We start from the raw sequence: 18,435 nt of genomic DNA, 5'->3' as shown, positions 1-18,435 counted from the left end.
CTTTTATTCTGGCATTCTGCAGTTCAGTCCACTAATATGCCCCTTTACACATATACCCATGCATATGTAGTGTAGCTCCTTGCTTGCGAGTACTTTGGATGAGTACTCACGGTTGCTTCTCTCCCTCTTTTCCCCTTTTCTTTTCTATCTGGTTGTCACAACCAGATGCTGGAGCCCAGGAGCCAGACGCCACCGTCGACGACGACACCTATGACGCTGGAGGTGCCTACTACTACGTGCAGGCCGCTGACGACGACCAGGAGTAGTTAGGAGGATCCCAGGCGGAGGCCTGCGCCTCGTTCGATCTGTATCCCAGTTTGTGCTAGCCTTCTTAAGGCAAACTTGTTTAACTTATGTCTGTACTCAGATATTGTTGCTTCCGCTGACTCGTCTGTGATCGAGCACTTGTATTCGAGCCCTCGAGGCCCCTGGCTTGTATTATGATGCTTGTATGACTTATTTATGTTTTAGAGTTGTGTTGTGATATCTTCCCGTGAGTCCCTGATCTTGGTCGTACACATTTGCGTGCATGATTAGTGTACGGTCAAATCGGGGGCGTCACACTCGAACTCTTGATCCAGTTGAGGCCGAGAGAGAGTTTCGTCAGCACAGCGGCGTGGTGACGGTGATGATGAAGTTACCGGCGCAGGGCTTCGCCTAAGCACTACGACGATATGACCGAGGTGTAAAACTGTGAAGGGGGGTACCGCACACGGCTAAAGATCAACTTGTGTGTTCTAGGGTGCCCCCTCCCCACGTATATAAAGGAGGGAGGGAGGAGGAGGCCGGCCAAGGATGGCGCGCCCAAGGGGGGGAGTCCTACTCCAAGTAGGATTCGCCCCCCCCCTTTCCTATTCCTACAAGGAGAAGGGGGAAAGAGGAGGAGGAGAGAAAGGAAAGGGGGCCCGCCCCCAACCCCTGATCCAATTCGGTTTGGGCTTGGGGGGGTGCCTCCTCCTGGCTGCTGCTTCCTCTCTTCCACTAAGGCCCATGAAGGCCCATTAACCCCCCGGTACTCCGGAAAATACCCGATACACTTCGGAACCATTCCGGTGTCCGAATATAACCTTCCAATATATCAATCATTATGTCTCGATCATTTCGAGACTCATCGTAATGTTCTTGATCTCATCCGGGACTCCGAACAACCTTTGGTACATCAAATCACATAACTCATAATACAAGTCGTCATCGAACGTTAAGCATGCGGACCCTACAGGTTCGAGAACTATGTAGACATGACCGAGACACATCTCCGGTCAATAACCAATAGCGGAACCTGGATGCTCATATTGGCTCCTACATATTCTACGAAGATCTTTATCGGTCAAACCGCATAACAACATACGTTGTTCCCTTTGTCATCGGTATGTTACTTGCCCGAGATTCGATCGTCGGTATCATCATACCTAGTTCAATCTCGTTACCGGCAAGTCTCTTTACTCGTTTCGTAATGCATCATCCCACAACTAACTCATTAGTCACAATGCTTGCAAGGCTTATAGTGATGTGCATTACCGAGAGGGCCCAGAGATACCTCTCCGATACTCGGAGTGACAAATCCTAATCTCGATCTATGCCAAATCAACAAACACCATCGGAGACGCCTGTAGAGCATCTTTATAATCACCCAGTTACGTTGTGACGTTTGATAGCACACAAGGTGTTCCTCCGGTATTTGGGAGTTGCATAATCTCATAGTCAGAGGAGCATGTATAAGTCATGAAGAAAGCAATAGCAATAAAACTAAACGATCATTATGCTAAGCTAACGGATGGGTCTTGTCCATCACATCATTCTCTAATGATGTGATCCCGTTCATCAAATAACAACACATGTCTATGGCTAGGAAACTTAACCATCTTTGATTAACGAGCTAGTCAAGTAGAGGCATACTAGGGACACTCTGTTTTGTCTATGTATTCACACATGAATCAAGTTTCCGGTTTAATACAATTCTAGCATGAATAATAAATATTTATCATGATATAAGGAAATAAAATAACAACTTTATTATTGCCTCTAGGGCATATTTCCTTCATCCCCTCCCCTGTGGCCAGCACCGTTATCATGCGCCTCCCCCTACTCTTTATCGCCACCTCGAGCTCAAGTGTGTCGGCATAGTTAGCTCCACCGCAGCAACATGAGCTCCTCCTAGCGGAGCTCCGTCTGAGTCGCGAGCCCATCGCCATGTTGCTCGGGCAGAGCCACACACCTAACTGCTGCCATCCTTCATGCACTCGAGCGCTTCCTTGCATTCTCCCAAGCGTGGCCCTGCTTCTCACCGCCAAAGCTCGGTAGTCGTGCCTCTGTCCTCCCCACAATGTTTGTGCTAGACAATGCCACCACCATTGAAAAGGTTGTTGTAAAAATCTCACGCTCGACTCTCTCTCTCTCGTAATTCAAACAACATGAATTAGATTGCAAAATTTGATGATGTTCAATGCCATTTGCTTAAATGAGGAGTATTTTGAACATTCACTGTTAGAGGAGGATGTCGATGACTTTCATGATGGTGATGAAGATTTGGACATGGTGACACTTTTGCTTGCAGAGATGGATGAGAGCAGCAAGCAAAAGCATGCCGTTTATCAAGTTAGGAGACACTTCCGTATGAGAAGGCATTTATGTATGTGCATTGTCAATGCAATGGAAGAGAACACAACTACTTCAACAACAAAATGAAATAGAACCGGTTTGCTTGGGTTTAGTGTTCTGGAGAAGGTCATAGTGGTAACGTGGAAATGGTTTGCGTGGATTTATATGAACAGAGAGAATATAGATGGTGCAAATCAAGCATTGGTGGCTAGTGGAGGAGGGCAAATGACTCCAATTTCTTCAATCCAAGCACTGCAAAATTCTTCAAGTGCCCCCTCCCCCCCCCCAAACTACACATAGTTCCGCCTCCCTTGGTGGGACTGATAGTATATCTCGCATTAGAACTCTTGTCATTTGAAAATTTAGTACTCTCATCATCACTCTCCATTTGGCCTTGTTTAAAGCTTCTACAAATTAGATTATGTTTTATGAGTAATGTTGTGTATACCTTGCAAAAAAAAATTAGAAAATAATTTACAAAATTGTTTAAAATATGAATGTACTATGTAGATTTCTTTTTATGTTCACAATATGTAGATTTGGGAACAAATTTAAATTTCAAATTGTGTAATGGAACAACTAGATTTGGTACACATACACAAATCCTTATGGTACATCATTACTTTTTTCCTTGGTATAATTCATTGAAGCAAAACGAACAACAACAAAAAAGAGACATTTCATTCATCTCCACTTTTGGTACATTAGTTAATTCTTGTTTGCAAACTATAATTTGTACATAAGGTTGTACTGGACAACAAAATCAAATGCTCTTCCTACACAGATCCACAAGATATGTACAAAAGAGAAGAAGATTTTACGAGACCAATGCACCAAAGGAAGATTTGTTGCCTACAAATTCGTTAGGACATGTATAGATAAGAAAGTATCAATTGATAACGTGTAAAAAAGGGAAGGTTCTCGCGCTAAAATTAATGAACAAAGGGAACATGATGTGGAACAAAATGAACTGGCTGACGAGTGAGGAGCACCAAGTGGAGTAATAGACGAATCTGGTGCCAAGGTGCCCGGGCCGCCATATCCAATGGAGGCATGTGCCCGGGACTTCATGGTAGCTTGGAGGAAGACCCGACACTGTTACAGTGGGGGAGCATGATAAGGCGACTGTGAGATCTGAATTGGCTGGAGACGGAAGCAACGCAACTTAGAGCCGACAGATCTACAAGAAGTGTGACTTTGGAAGGCCGACTCTAGCCCGGTGAGGCTCGGTGCAGCTTATTCGGCGAGGCCAGTGGAGCACATTGGAAGAATAGGGGGTGCTTTCCGGCAGCCCATGTTGGTGCACGTGAAAGAGAGATAAGAGGTTTGGACTGGAAACAGGGGGCCATGGCGAGGGGGGCTAAGCGTGCAATATTCATTTATGTTGAGGTGGCTTGTTAAAATGTCTACCACCTCTTCACCTCACGTGATTTGTACCGTCAGATTTCCATCAAATGGCCCAGACCCGATCGCACGATCACTCCTAAGGTGTTGTTGATGCTATGTAAGTTGCCCCCGGAATTGAAGAAAAAGAAAAGGAAAGACTGTGATTTCAGGATCCTGGTAGAGCGAAGCACACTATACTCCCTAAAAGTTGTTAGACATAGACCCTACAATTGTCTTAGGGTATCCCGTTTTAGGGATTTTTAGGGAGATGCTCTTAGGGCCATATTTTTTCCTGTCTTTGCATGCACCTTCTATCACTTTAAATATATTTTTTGGAAGATCATCTAATGTGTCATGGTTGCAAATTCATGTGCTTTGATTTTCTAGACGCCATAACATCCTAATCTTATTTTCTGTTTTCATGTTTATAGAATCATGAATTCTAAAACAGCGCACTAGATATTTTTCATGTATTACATGCACATTCTCTCTTCTTCTCTCTTCAAGTTCGTGGAGAGGATCCAAAGGACTTTTTTTGGCTTCCATAGAAGAATCTAGGAAATAATAATAAGTCCCGTTTAGTTAGTTTTTCCTAGCTTGATAGTTCATTTTTCACGGAAAAAAAACTTTATTGAACTGTTAGACAATAAGTGAGCTTAAACGGGATTTAAACAGGACCCGGTTTACATCCATGAAAGTATCTCAATTTCATGCATGTCTTTATTTGTTTGCTTTAGGATACAGCATGCTTCTAAGAGTGCTTATCAACAATCTCCATAATTTTACAGCCCAGAAATTTCACGGGATTTCGGCATGAACGTCAGGCAAACCAGCTCGTTTTGCTATGGAAAGTGAAGAAGAATCCGTGTCCGAAAATGGGACCAGAGGGAATTTGTTGGATCGTTCGTACGTGTGGCGGTGCTCAAGTGGAAAATTAGATAGCATCACAAGCTCCGAACAGTCCACATTGATGGCGCCATTAATTCACTCACATGTCCACACCTAACACCTCGCCACACCTGGCCATGGCAGCTCGGCTTTAGACAACCTTTGGCTTATCCGAGCCTGCCGTGTGGGTCCCATGCCCGCCACGTCGGCGCCTAAGGCTCGCCTCTCCCGTGATCCCAGGCCGTCTATAAAGCCGGGAGGAGGCTACGTGCCCAGTTCAGGACGCCCAGTCACCGTCGGATGAGCTGAGCTGAGGGTGTTCGGATGGCGTCGCCGCGGCGTAACGGGGATCAGGCGGCGGCGGGGGGACGGAGGAAGGAGTCGAGGCGGCTGGGGACGCTCCTACTGGTGCTGCGGGTGGCGGCGCTGTGCTTTAGCCTTGCGGCGGCGGTGTTCGCGGCGACGGACGGCGCCGTGCTGCGGCTGGCGCCGTTCAGGTTCCTGCTGGCGGCGAACGCGATCCTGGCGGTGTACTCGGTGTTCGAGGTCGCCGCGGCGGCGTGGGAGGTGGCCAAGGGCGCCACGCTGCTCCCGGAGGCCTTGCAGCTCTGGTTCGACTTCGGCCACGACCAGGTAACCAATTAACCAGCGCCTACTTGCTGTAATTACACGCAAGCTGCATCTGGTCCATCGACCACACACATGGAGTTAGTTAACTAATTCCTGAGTTGTTAATTTGATCGTGTGTGCGTGCGCTCCAGGGTTTCGGGTACATGGCGCTAGCCGCCGCGGCGGCGGCGGCGCGGGAAGCGGCGTTGTGCGGCGGAGGCCAGGAGCGGAATATCAGCAGCACGGCGTGCCTGCAGAGCGACATCGCCGTGGGGCTCGGGTTCGCGGCGTTCGCGTTCCTGGCGCTGGCGGCGCTCGCGACGGGGTTCCGGCTCGTCCGCTTCCTCGCCACCGGTTCCCGGCTCCCGGCGGGGGCCTCCTCCCCGTATTGACCGGCGTGCGTGGGGCCATGGAGCATACGTCCGTACGTAGTAGCTACTGGTGCGATGAACTGATCGGAGTGCGGCTAGCCAGAGCACTTCGATTTTTCGGTGGTTTTGATCGATCGGTGGGGTGATTATTACAGTATGCACTACGCTATTAGCTCGACAATATTAGATGGATGTGTGTGATGTGTACGCAAGATTCTGCGGGATATACTACGACTGAAACATAGGCGGTGCATGACGAGTTTGTTTTTTCATTTTGGTTTTGCTATATCTGGGGTTTTTTGCCGAGAATTTGGGGAGCTTCATTGCAATAATAACATTCGATTGCAATTAGCCCTGAAGCTGTAATAAGAAAGGATGAACGTTCATGTGGCCAGCAGTCTAAAACCAACGAGGAACATGCCTACTTAGCACAAAGTTCCGCCACACTGTTACCATCCTTGGGACATGCCTAACAGAAAAAGCTAAAACTTGCCGATTTTTCCTCTATTTCATCTAAGATAGACGCCACAGTTGGTTGAGAATTATAACACGAAGACTAGATGTTAACAACCTCTAAGGAACCCATTTTCATCACCATGTGCGAGAAGCCTCATAGTTGTGCAAAAATGGCGCCTTCTCAAGAGTGTCATGGCTTTGGCAATAGCTAGATCAATGACCCCATTGAAGGGTTTACTCCAATCTTCCATGAAGGATAGATGGGAGACCGAGTTGCACTACCTCCTCCTCCGCAACGAGCTTCAATGTTGATTTTCTATCTAACATCTGGAGGTCGCCAACACTAGCCGCCAGGGATGCTGTGTTGGGACTTTGGCATGCCAGGTATCAACAGATCATCCCGGATTGTCTTCATCGAATGAACATATCGCCTGAATGGAATCAGAACGTCGATGCATCTTCTTTATGTACAACTTATCTCGAATCAAAGAACCATTGTGTAGATTAGAAGGAATAGGTAAAGGAGATTAAGAGTGTGCGTACATTTGTGCAGCCTGATAGGAAGATACAAATCTACTCGACTACAATCGTTGAAACAGAAAACATATAACACGAAAATCATGTGAAACAGTGAGATGGACCTAGGGGTTAAAGCAAATTTCAAATGATCAGCCATGTGCAGTGAATTTGCCAAAATTCATCATAAAAAGCTCCAAACATGAATACAATATTATACATTTACACTCAATGAAAATACAAACCGATCACCTGAACGGAATGATAACGTAGATGTGCATCTTTTTAGTGTACAATTTATCTCGATTTGAAGCACCGTTGTATAGATTAGAACGGGACAAGTGAAGGAGAATTACGGCACAACATGTGCAAACCCACTTTACACCCATCACCGGAGCCACATGTGTTCGCTAGATTGCATCTCTTGGTCTAGTTGGCTGAAAACGGCCGATGCAAGTGTCCCTTGCTTTAAGGTTTATGCGGCCAAGATTTTGGTGCAAGACACACGATCAAACAGGTGAAATTGTACGCGCAGGTCTAGTTACGCATCCACCCTGTTGCTGCCCTGCATGCATGGCACTAGTAGCAGCCCACCAATCTCTCGCGTTGCTATAGGCCTAGGTGAACATGATAGAAGACGAGTACATAATTGGTTGAACCAAAAGTAGTTTTAGTTGACTGACTAGTAGCAAACGCAAATATTTACTTGTAGGTCAAAGATCTTTTTTATTTTGAAATTATAGGTCAAAGATCTTTAGCACTTGATCCAACGTGAACTGGGTAAATAAAACCACAACACACTTTTCTACCATCTCACAACGTTGGCTCAACTACATAGTTGTTGAGGGGTGGGTCCAGGGTTTGAAGAATGTGTATTCAATTTTTAAAACATTTTTCGGAAGCCTATACCATGACGATTATAACCGATTATAACACCATATTCAATACATGTATGCAATGTAATCATATATCGAAATAAGAAGCCAATTAGCCATATTAACTCACCCTTGTACAATTGTATTGTTTATTAGCAAAAACTGAAAATTTTGTGCCTCGACAATGGAAGAAGTACTGAAGTCTGAAGAGCGACAACGCAGGGCGTCCTCTCAAACAACCGTACCCAGCGCTTCGGGCGCTTGCACTGTGCGGCTGCGCCGCCGTTGGCCATCTGCCCCTGCCTGCCGCAGCCGCTGTGCACCCCTGCCACGTGATCAACCCTACCTCGAGTCTGTCGGCGTTCTGGGAACGGGGGTCCCCAGACTTGCCTGCCTGCGGCCCACAGCGTGGCTAAGTTAGCGGGCCGTCCGGCCCATCTTCATCAACAAGGCATCCAAAACCCTCGCGAGGGGCCAAGCCTCACGAGGCGGGCGACGCAAGACCTCCTCAGGAGTGGCATAGCCAGGCAGGCTCGCGAGGAGCGGAGATATCAAGGCGGGGCAAACCTCACGAGGCTCAAGTGACGTGAGCCATGACGATCGAGATCAGGCGGGCGCTAGGCGGGCGCCAGCACGCGCAGCGTCCTTGTTTCCTCCTTGGTGCTAAGGAGGCAAGCGCAGGCGAGGAGTACCGAGGCATCAGGCAAAGGTTGCCATATCGGTGCAACAAGACCAAGACCAGAAGGACGGCAAGACGGAGGTCATCGTGGAGCCCAAGACGACGTCACCACCAGAGCCTTTTGCAGGCGAAGACCGCTTTTGTCAGGATAGCTTGTACTAGCTGTCCCCCTTCAAATTTACCCGCCGTTGTTGGCTCCCTTCCCGCTCAATATTTGGGGAGAGGACCAGGACCTCTATAAATAGGACTAGCCACCACAGTAGAAGGCAAGCAAGCCTGAGCTGATCGAGTTCTCACACACACAAGCCTGACAAGCACAAGAACACCTCAACCTCAGGAGGCTATTCTTTCCCTTGTACTGTTCATCATCAGCCCGAGAGGCAATCCACCACCACCACACTGGAGTAGGGTATTACACCACAACGGTGGCCCGAACCAGTATAAATCTCGTGTCTTTTTGTGTTGTGAGTTCGTCGAGTTCGTCCGCGAGATCTTAGTGAGCTAGGGCATGGATCGGTAGGAAGGAAGGGCTTCGCGCGCACCCCAGAGTTCGAACCTTAAGGGTTTGCCGAAACCCCACATCCGACAGAGTCGGCGACCGTGTGCGAGATTGGGATTTGGGGAGCCGAGCGAAGCGATGCGTCGGATGTCTGCGTGTGCGTGAATGCGTGATGGATCGCATCTGCTTGTCTTCGTGTGCGAGTGATCAGGCCATCATGGCTGGTTTGTACTCCATGTTTCTCAAAATACAGAGGGAGTAGCTAAGGACGTGTTTGGTTGCCTGCATACACCTCAACCAGGCCGGCGCGGGAAGGATTCAGCCTGTTTGGTAGCCCGCATATACTGTTGGGCCTGCATCACATGCTTCTTAAAGCACCTCTAGGGCTGGCTCAATGGGAACGCTCAGATCGGCAGTTTCTCCCGAGCCAGGCCGAGTGGAAGCGCAGCGAGCGGGCCTGCACGAGGAGAAACGGGAGGGATGCGAGGTGTTTACCTGTTGTCTTCTTCAATCTTCATTAAGCTCCTCTTTTGCATCTCCCTCTAATCTACACAACGGTGCTTCGATTCGAGGTAAGCTCTACACGAAAAAGATGCACATCGATGCCACGGTTCCATTCAGACGATCGGTTTGTAGTTTCGTCGACCGTACATGCTCAATTTCTTGTTCCCGTTTGAAGCTGTTTTGGACGAATTTTGTCAGATTCGTCGCGCACGATCGATTGTTTGAAATGTCCTTTAACAACCAGCCTAATCTCGCAGTTCTGCACAACATTTGTGTTGCAAGTTTTCTGTTTCGACGATCGTAGACGAGAAGATCTGCATATTTCTCATGGTTGTACATATGGATATGTGTGCTGTGATTTAAGACACTGCTTGATTATTCCTCTAGTCGGTGTGGTTTCTCTCAATCTCCTCTCTCGCGTCTTGCTGTGGCAGCATCATCGTCGCCATTGTTCATCTCGGCCTTCTCTCCATGACCCTACTGTAGTTAAGCCGCCATGGCGCGCACACTGACGGGGTTCTTTTCCTCTCTTCTCTGCCACCTACGGAGTCGATCATCTTGGCCTCCTCCCGGCCTCCTCTTTCTCGTCCTACTACACAGGAGTCATTTTCGGCGTCGATCATCTCAACTCCTCTCTCTCTCGTCCTACTACACTGACGATGCCATGACGTGAGCACTGCATTTCTCCTCCTCTGTTCATTGTCTTTGCGCGAGCACTCCAACTAGTTCGCCGACGGGGTCGCTTGCCCATGACTTCGTGCTTGTCATGTCGGACACGGCGCCACGACCACTGTCCACCGCAGTCGCCATGGTCCGGCGCACACTGCATTTCTTCCCCCCTTCCTCTGCTAGCTCTTAACCCTGTGTGCTAAGTGCAAGTGCTAGCTCTTAATCATACCTCATGCGTGCAACCAAACACCGTGTTCATGTGCCGCTTGGGCCAATGCAGGCAACCAAACAAAGTGCACTTGCGTATTACCTAATGCAGGGACCCTAGATGCAGGCAACCAAAGGCAACCAAACAACTTGCTGTTGTCGCATATGAGGCTGTTTTTTCAAAGCCAGGTTGAGTGGAGAAGTGTATGCAATGCAGTTACTGTTGCAAACTGGAACCAAACACGCCCTAATTAGCTATTCGCGTATTGGGCTTGGGCCATGTGGGGTGCGGAGGGAGAAAACCACACAGGTAGGTTGTTATAGTATTGGGCCGAAATGCGTGCACCCATGAGATTCTCTGTTAGTTTTTTTTCACACATATACGTCCTAGTTTTTTTTCGAAAAATAATAAGTATTCAACTGAATATGCATGAATCAAAGTGGGCTCGCCCCTCACATAAGGGTAGCAGCATGATCACATTAGCCCCACGATTCAGTTAATGGGCTTTTTTCGACAAAACAGACCAAACAATGCAATATCGATGAAATCCGACTATGAGATTAACCCCCTAAAAAAAGAAGAGATTATGAGATTAACCTGCCAAATTGGCTCGTGGAAAGCCACGACTCTCTCTCTTCTCTTTTTAAAATCGTGGAAGGAAAGCAACTGCCAGGTAGCGTCCAAACCCAAATAAACCAGCCCAACCAAGGAAGCAAAAACTAATCCCACCCAATCAAACCCGCTTCCCACATCACTGCCGTCCGCCGCGGATCAGACGGCCAGGACCCCTTCCCCCCGGGCGCAACTTGCTCCCAGCACACCAAAGAAAACCCTTTTTTTTCCTTTTCTTTTCCCCAGATTTCCTCCCCTCTCCCCTCCGCTCCTCTCGCAGCCTCCCTCACCGCCGTCGCCGAATCGCGGAGCTCCCGCGCCGCCCAATCGCAGGGCTCGCCCCGTCGCCCAATCGCATCGCAGAGCTGCCGCCTCGGCTCCGTCGCGCGACCTTCGACGTCTGAAGCTCCGCCGCGCCGGCCAGCTACATCCCGCCCGCCGTCGCCAACTACCTCCCCGTCTCAGCAGCCAGCAGGAAGGTAGGACGCAGAAGCGCACCTCCGCCCTCCGTCTCTCCCCATCTATCCTTGTTCCGTTCTCCTCTTGTTGCGAGGAAGTAGGTAGCACGTATAAGGTAGAACTTCCAGGCAGATCTGTTGTGGTTTTCTGTATGTTAAGGCGGATCTGATGCATACTTAGATCTGATGCCCACTTTGAAACTGTAAACCGTAGAATTGGCTGAGAGCTCCTATTGCTCTATTTTGGTGTTAGTATTCACTGGGTAATCACTGGAAGCCGGTCTCTGCTTTTTTTGTGCAGTATCCACATATGCCTGAGTGATCTAGATTAAGGAAGAAATCGCTAGTTCATTGGTAGAGGGAAGCAGTTTTATCAATGAAATAGTGTTTAATACAGTTCTTGTTAGCAGATGCTTTAGGTGTTACGAGGTCTCGTTTAAAAGAAGCCACTGTCAGATTTTTGTACACTCCCAGTGCTAAGGAAAAGTAGTATGTTGTCCTGCTCTTGTCAGATTTTATAGATCTCTTTAGAATTTTGCCATTCATGTTCACTGTTTGCTTTCTTGCTGATGAGGTTGCCTTAAGCAACGGTTACCTCGTTGTAGAAAGATGTTTTTTCCTTCAATCCTGATTGCGTGTCTCATTAACTTTAAGTTGTAGAATATTTTGTAGCATGGTTTGGCTCTACCCAAAAGAGGACTTTACTTTGTCAAGGGAGTTCTATTTTTTTTAATGATGTATGGATTTTTTATGTCATGAGCTATCTGACTCTCCTATTTTGGGCCTACAGAGTCAGCATGTCGTTGGATGTTACTCAAATACTCCTCAGTGCGCAATCTGCTGATGGCTCGATTAGAAAGCATGCTGAAGAAAGCCTCAAGCAGTTTCAGGAGCAAAACCTCCCAGGTTTCTTGCTCTCCCTCTCAACTGAGTTGGCCACCAATGAGAAACCTGAGGAGAGCCGTAGATTGGCTGGTCTGATCCTCAAGAATGCACTCGACGCAAAGGAGCAGCACAGGAAGAACGAACTTTTCCAGAGATGGCTCGCACTGGATGCTGGTGTCAAGGCACAAGTTAAAGCATTGTTGCTGCAAACTCTCTCATCTCCTGTTGCAAGTGCCAGATCTACATCTTCTCAAGTCATCGCAAAGATTGCTGGCATTGAGATCCCTCAAAAGCAATGGCCCGAGCTTATAGGATCATTGCTATCAAACATACATCAGGTACAGCCAAACGTCAAGCAGGCAACGCTTGAGACACTTGGCTATTTATGCGAGGAAGTTTCTCCTGAAGCTGTCGACCAAGACCAAGTCAACAAGATACTCACAGCTGTTGTTCAGGGTATGAATGCTTCTGAAGGGAACTCTGAAGTGAGGCTTGCAGCCACACGAGCATTGTATAATGCATTGGGCTTTGCTCAGGTTAATTTCTCCAATGACATGGAGCGTGATTATATCATGAGAGTCGTCTGTGAAGCAACACAGTCACCAGATGTGAAGATAAGACAGGCTGCCTTTGAGTGTTTGGTGGCTATTTCATCAACTTATTACGACAAGCTGGCCACATACATGCAGGATATATTTAACATCACTGCAAAGGCTGTGAGGGGAGATGAGGAGTCGGTTGCACTTCAGGCCATGGAATTCTGGAGTTCCATATGTGATGAGGAAATCGACATTTTGGACGAGTACAGTAGTGAATTTACAGCTGATTCTGATGTTCCTTGCTACTATTTTATCAAGCAAGCTCTTCCTGCCCTGGTGCCAATGCTGCTGGAGACTCTCCTCAAACAGGAGGATGACCAAGACTTGGATGAAGGTGCTTGGAATCTTGCAATGGCTGGGGGTACTTGTTTGGGCCTGGTGGCGAGGACTGTTGGGGATGATATTGTTCCTCTTGTGATGCCTTTCGTTGAGGAGAACATAACAAAACCTGAATGGAGACACAGAGAGGCTGCAACATATGCTTTTGGTTCCATTTTGGAGGGTCCATCAGCTGATAAACTGACCCCTCTAGTTAATGTCGCCTTGAATTTTATGCTGTCTGCCTTAGTGAAGGACCCAAATAACCATGTGAAGGACACAACTGCTTGGACCCTTGGAAGAATATTCGAGTTTCTTCATGGTTCTGCACTTGAAACTGCTCCTGTCATTACAGCTGAGAACTGCCAGCAAATACTGACTGTGCTGCTTCAAAGCATGAAGGATGTCCCAAATGTGGCAGAAAAGGCATGTGGGGCACTCTATTTCCTTGCTCAAGGCTATGTTGATGCTGGATCGGCGTCACCATTATCCCCTTTCTTTCAAGATATTGTTCAGAGCCTTCTTGTGACCAGTCACAGAGAGGATGCTGGTGAATCCAGGCTGCGTACTGCAGCTTATGAGACTCTAAATGAAGTTGTCAGGTGCTCCACTGAGGAGACAGCTCCTATCGTTATGCAGCTAGTACCTGTGATTATGATGGAACTCCATAATACACTTGAAGCGGGGAAGTTGTCAACTGATGAGAGGGAGAAGCGGAGCGATCTGCAGGGCCTTCTTTGTGGTTGCCTACAGGTTATTATCCAGAAGTTGGGAGGGATGGAGTCAACAAAGTTTGCCTTCTTACAGTATGCAGATCAGATGATGGATCTGTTTTTGAGAGTTTTTGCTTGTCGAAATGCCACGGTGCATGAGGAGGCTATGCTTGCTATCGGTGCACTTGCATATGCAGCTGGTTCGAGCTTCGCGAAGTACATGGCACAGTTCTATCAGTATTTGGAAATGGGACTTCAGAACTTTGAAGAGTATCAGGTGTGTGCCATTACGGTGGGTGTTGTGGGTGACTTGTGCAGGGCACTGGAGGACAAAATTTTGCCCTACTGTGATGGCATCATGACCCAGCTCCTGAAGGATCTATCCAGCAATCAGTTGCACAGATCTGTAAAACCACCTATATTCTCATGCTTTGGTGATATTGCACTGGCAATTGGAGAAAACTTTGAGAAGTATTTGATCTATGCCATGCCCATGCTACAAAGTGCAGCAGATTTGTCGGCGCACACAACTGCAACTGATGATGAAATGCTTGACTACACCAATCAACTAAGAAATGGCATCTTGGAGGCCTACTCTGGTATTCTTCAAGGATTCAAGAGTTCCCCTAAGACACAGTTACTGATGCCGTATGCTCCACATATTCTTCAGTTCCTTGATGCCCTTCATAATGGAAAGGATATGTAAGTCGTCCAGAATTCCTTCATTGCTCCCTTATTTTACATTATCTATATGTCCTGCTTTCTGGATGCTCAAGGAAACTAATGCAAACACGCAGATAGATAATAATAATTAGACAATTTTCCTTGTATGCTAGGCAAATGCCCACCTGTAGCTTTAAAAAATATACAAGGTCCAAAGTACTGGAAAATTAAACTAAGTTGATGTATCCTTAAGCTAATTTTCTGTGAATGGATAATTGCTTATGTGATACTGAATAAGTACCACTGTACTAGTTGTATCATATGCCACTGAAAGATTCACAATTCACTCAGTACCCTCGCGGAAAGCACTCAACCGGCCTTGCTCTTCTGAATTATATGAACGAGTCTAAAGCTGCAACTGGTGGATCCACTTTTTCATAGCTACTTTCGAAACTTCATTAGATGCAATCGCCATTATTGGGCTGTTGATATGCTTCACAAAATACGTGTTAGTTTTTCACTGAATTGCTGAATTGGCCAACAAGAATAGGCCTTGTCTGGTTCAGTGTTTGCGCACGGTTGCGTGCAGTGCTAAACCAGGTTAAAATGGTCAGTTTACCCACTAGACGACAGTGCATTAACTCCTAGCTAACACTGAAGGAAAGTATGAATATTTTGGAAGTGGGTCGTATAGAATAAATAGTGTTTTCCATTGGCTATGATGAAACTAGACTATTCTCAATGATATATAAGCAATGTTCTCCAAAATGTTTGTATAGTTGACAGGTGTTAAATCCATATATAGTCCGTTACAGGCCTACTTAAATTTAATGTGATTTAGGTATCATATTTGGTCAAGCAGCCTGGCAGAGTTTCTTTGTTGGTGAATTTTTGATTATGAACTGCTACATTAGATTGTAGTGTTGGGTTTTCATTTACTAACGGGCGTTAGAACTAATTTTGGATTTCTTGCTGTGCATGGACTAAGCTTCGCCATCTTTTATATTGTTTTATGGATGTATTTTGTTTGCGTTCAAACCGCCACTAAGAGGGAAAGGGCCAAATCCAGTTTGGATAGTGTGTCGTCACACTTACATACACCTTGCACTATTGGCAGAATAGAATCTCTCTCCCAAAGCCTCTCAGCCAACCAATACCACACCCTGACACCCATATAATGACCAGTCTCATTTTTGTGACTAAGCACCGACAGTGAAGCATTATCACAATAATTAACCAATATTCCAGCACACTAATTTTTAAAATTATGTCTTACCATTTCAGGGATGATTCTGTGATGAAGACTGCAATAGGTGTCTTGGGAGATCTGGCAGACACATTGGGTGTCAATGCTGGTCCTTTGATCAATCAATCCACCTCAAGCAAGCAATTTTTGGACGAGTGCTTATCATCTGATGATCCTTTGGTCAAAGAATCAGCTGACTGGGCAAGGATTGCAATCAGCCGTGCGGTTTCGGGTTGACGTCACATTTGTCTTGAGTCTGCACATGCATCCATCCACGAGTCAGTCCAGGTCTTCGGTTGCATCATGTCTAGACCTGCTCTTTGGAGAAGTCCAACGTCCTCAAAGCAGAGTCGGAGGGTCCTCACTAACTCATGCATCAGTACATGTGTCAACCCAGCCTTTTTCACATATGCGGAAAAGAGGGTTAAGTTGGCCACCTGCTAACTTTTCTAAAAAAAAGGAATCCAGGAGCTTCTATTGTCGCCTGCGACACCGATGGTCCCTCGGTGTGGCATCCGCGCTTATGGTCGGGGCGCTCTTGCTTTCCCTTGCATCCATTGCATGCATCGAACTTTGGTCATATGGTCACTCACTAAAAGGCCCGGTTGCTTATTCATCCATTATGCATAAGGGGCTCGCGTGCATTGTCACAGGATTTTTGTACTGCTCAGGGTGTACAACTTCACTATGTGGGGGCATGTTCCTCCTAAGCTGGCATTTTTTTTCTTTCGCATTTGCATTGTCTTGCATTCATCCCAGACGGTTTTGTAAGGGTTCTTTTGGTCAAAAACTGAGATCCCAGACGGTTGTGTCGGTTTATTTCAAGGTGTTGTCGGAGCAGTGCGTGATTGCGCTCTTTTTTTTGGGTCATCTATGCTGCTGTTCCATTTCAGCTTCTTTGAAGCTTGTGCTGGCTGGTGGAAACGAACAATTATAGGTCTTGGAGTGGTTTTGTTTTGGGGGGCAGTTGTCGAGTTGTATTTATTTATTACAGGAATTGTATTATTATGTGGAACGCCGCCACCTCCTACCAGACACGTCATATCGTTGGCTGTGTATACGAAAATATGATGATGCATGTGTTCAATGATATGGATTTTGCCTTTTTCTCTATCCTCAGCTCTGGCACATGTGCTTGAGTGATTGATAAATTATTGGGCATTTGGCTACAACTCTTTTACGCAGTTGGCAGTAGAAGGCTTTGAGCAGAATGTCGTTGCTCTACACGCAGATGCGTGTAAACAATATCAAGCGTGACACAGACATGTGCTTGTCATCCTGCTCCGTTCACATTGTTTTTTTAACCAGGCATAAACCCCACTCCGTTGACTGAATAATAATAACTGAAATACATCAGTTCAGAACGAGCCAGGAAAAGAGAGAATTCACGCATCGCTGGAAAACCCACAGCAGATAATTGCCAAAACATAGTTCAACGCTCGCACAGGAGCAAAGGAGACACACGCCCACACAAGGGGACAAACCAAAGTGGCACAAACGTCGCTCAAGACAGACACAACCGAAACACATAAACTGAAGCATGGTGAGAACTCGCGGAGTGCTCCATCCACAGCATCACTCTTGAAGCAAAGCCCAGCCGTATCGGAGAGCATCAAGCATCGCCCCCATCCTGAACCGCAGCGCATATCCACATTATGTTAGATGCATTGTCCTTCAACATCTTGGCTCCCTTCCTCACATCCTCAACATCCTCACGTCCTAGAAGCCCTACCCAATATGTTAAAAAAGCACGGGTAGAGAAAACAACTACAAAAGGGGTTTTAAGAACTTTAAATTCAAACATCGCCCTGTCGCGACAATTCCAAATAGCCCAACAAATAGCAGCTAAACCAATAGTATAGAAAGTCCCCCCACCTCCCCAAGGAAAACAACAAAGCACAAGGAGTAAGCTTGCCATATGTTGTTTGGGCAAAGATCGGTGCCAAATACATTGAACACAATACGCCAGGTAACTCTGGTAACCGGACACAAGAAGAAAATATGTTGCGAGGTCTCTCGTTCGCCACAAAAGGAACACTTAGGGTTACCCTTCTAGTTCCTCCCTTTCATAATATCCCTCGTCAAAATCGCATCCTAGAAAAGCTGTCACAGGAAAAATCTGAATTTTCAAGGAAGCTTCATTTGCCACATCCATCTATAGTCACAACCGGACAAGTTTTGCTCCAATAGGCTATAGACAGACTTAGTGGTAAAGCAGGATTTGGATCCAAGAGACCTCTTAACAACATCTCCATCAGTGGAGATACAAAGGCTTCTGGCCAACTCCACAATATAACTCCATCGTTCTTCACTGAGCATTGAATTTAATCTCCTTCTAAAAGAAGGAAATAGCATCAGCCTCTAGACATTTGTTAAGAGTACAGTCCTGGTAATTACAAATACTGAAAGTTGGGTGAACTTCTCAGCAAGAGGAATACTGTCTTTCAGGGGGGCCCTTCCACAATCTGGCTATATCCCGAGAGTGAACATCAATTTGCCTACCAGCCATATAGAATTCTTTCACCTTAAGGATAGCTTTCCGGCAGGGTGAATCATCGAATTCTTGTTTAACATCAGCTACATTAGATCTTTTGAAATACTTAGCCTTAATAATATCCTGCCACAAACCAGTTTTTTTTTCAGTTTCCACCACCACTTGGTGGGCAAGCTGATGTTTTGTTTA

The 18,435-nt window shown here is 46.6% G+C and overlaps 2 protein-coding genes across 2 annotated transcripts; both read left to right on the top strand.

The window, feature by feature from the left end:
- Nucleotides 1-5,149: 5,149 nt before the first annotated feature.
- On the top strand, nt 5,150-6,203 carry LOC109765574 (CASP-like protein 4C1). Its single transcript, XM_020324368.4, has 2 exons — nt 5,150-5,505; nt 5,634-6,203. The coding sequence occupies exons 1-2, from the start codon at nt 5,197-5,199 to the stop codon at nt 5,871-5,873; spliced, it is 549 nt and encodes a 182-aa protein (XP_020179957.1). The 5' UTR covers nt 5,150-5,196; the 3' UTR covers nt 5,874-6,203.
- A 4,878-nt stretch (nt 6,204-11,081) lies between these two features.
- Nucleotides 11,082-16,865, top strand: LOC109765571 (importin subunit beta-1). Its single transcript, XM_020324365.3, has 3 exons — nt 11,082-11,349; nt 12,119-14,545; nt 15,791-16,865. The coding sequence occupies exons 2-3, from the start codon at nt 12,126-12,128 to the stop codon at nt 15,987-15,989; spliced, it is 2,619 nt and encodes an 872-aa protein (XP_020179954.1). The 5' UTR covers nt 11,082-11,349; nt 12,119-12,125; the 3' UTR covers nt 15,990-16,865.
- The last annotated feature ends 1,570 nt before the right edge of the window (nt 16,866-18,435 follow it).

The sequence above is a fragment of the Aegilops tauschii genome, chromosome 5 (genome assembly GCF_002575655.3).
Source record: "Aegilops tauschii subsp. strangulata cultivar AL8/78 chromosome 5, Aet v6.0, whole genome shotgun sequence".
NCBI lineage: Eukaryota > Viridiplantae > Streptophyta > Magnoliopsida > Poales > Poaceae > Aegilops > Aegilops tauschii.
The sequence above is the reverse complement of the archived record's forward strand: the minus strand, read 5'-3'. Positions and strand labels throughout refer to the sequence as shown.

Excerpts from the sequence above, each read along its gene's own strand:
- LOC109765574 (XM_020324368.4), top strand. The coding sequence starts at position 5,197 with ATGGCGTCGCCGCGGCGTAACGGGGATCAGGCGGCGGCGGGGGGACGG. Across the intron at positions 5,506-5,633 it reads TCGACTTCGGCCACGACCAG|GGTTTCGGGTACATGGCGCT; the intron begins GTAACCAATTAA and ends CGTGCGCTCCAG.
- LOC109765571 (XM_020324365.3), top strand. The coding sequence starts at position 12,126 with ATGTCGTTGGATGTTACTCAAATACTCCTCAGTGCGCAATCTGCTGAT. Across the intron at positions 14,546-15,790 it reads CTTCATAATGGAAAGGATAT|GGATGATTCTGTGATGAAGA; the intron begins GTAAGTCGTCCA and ends TTACCATTTCAG.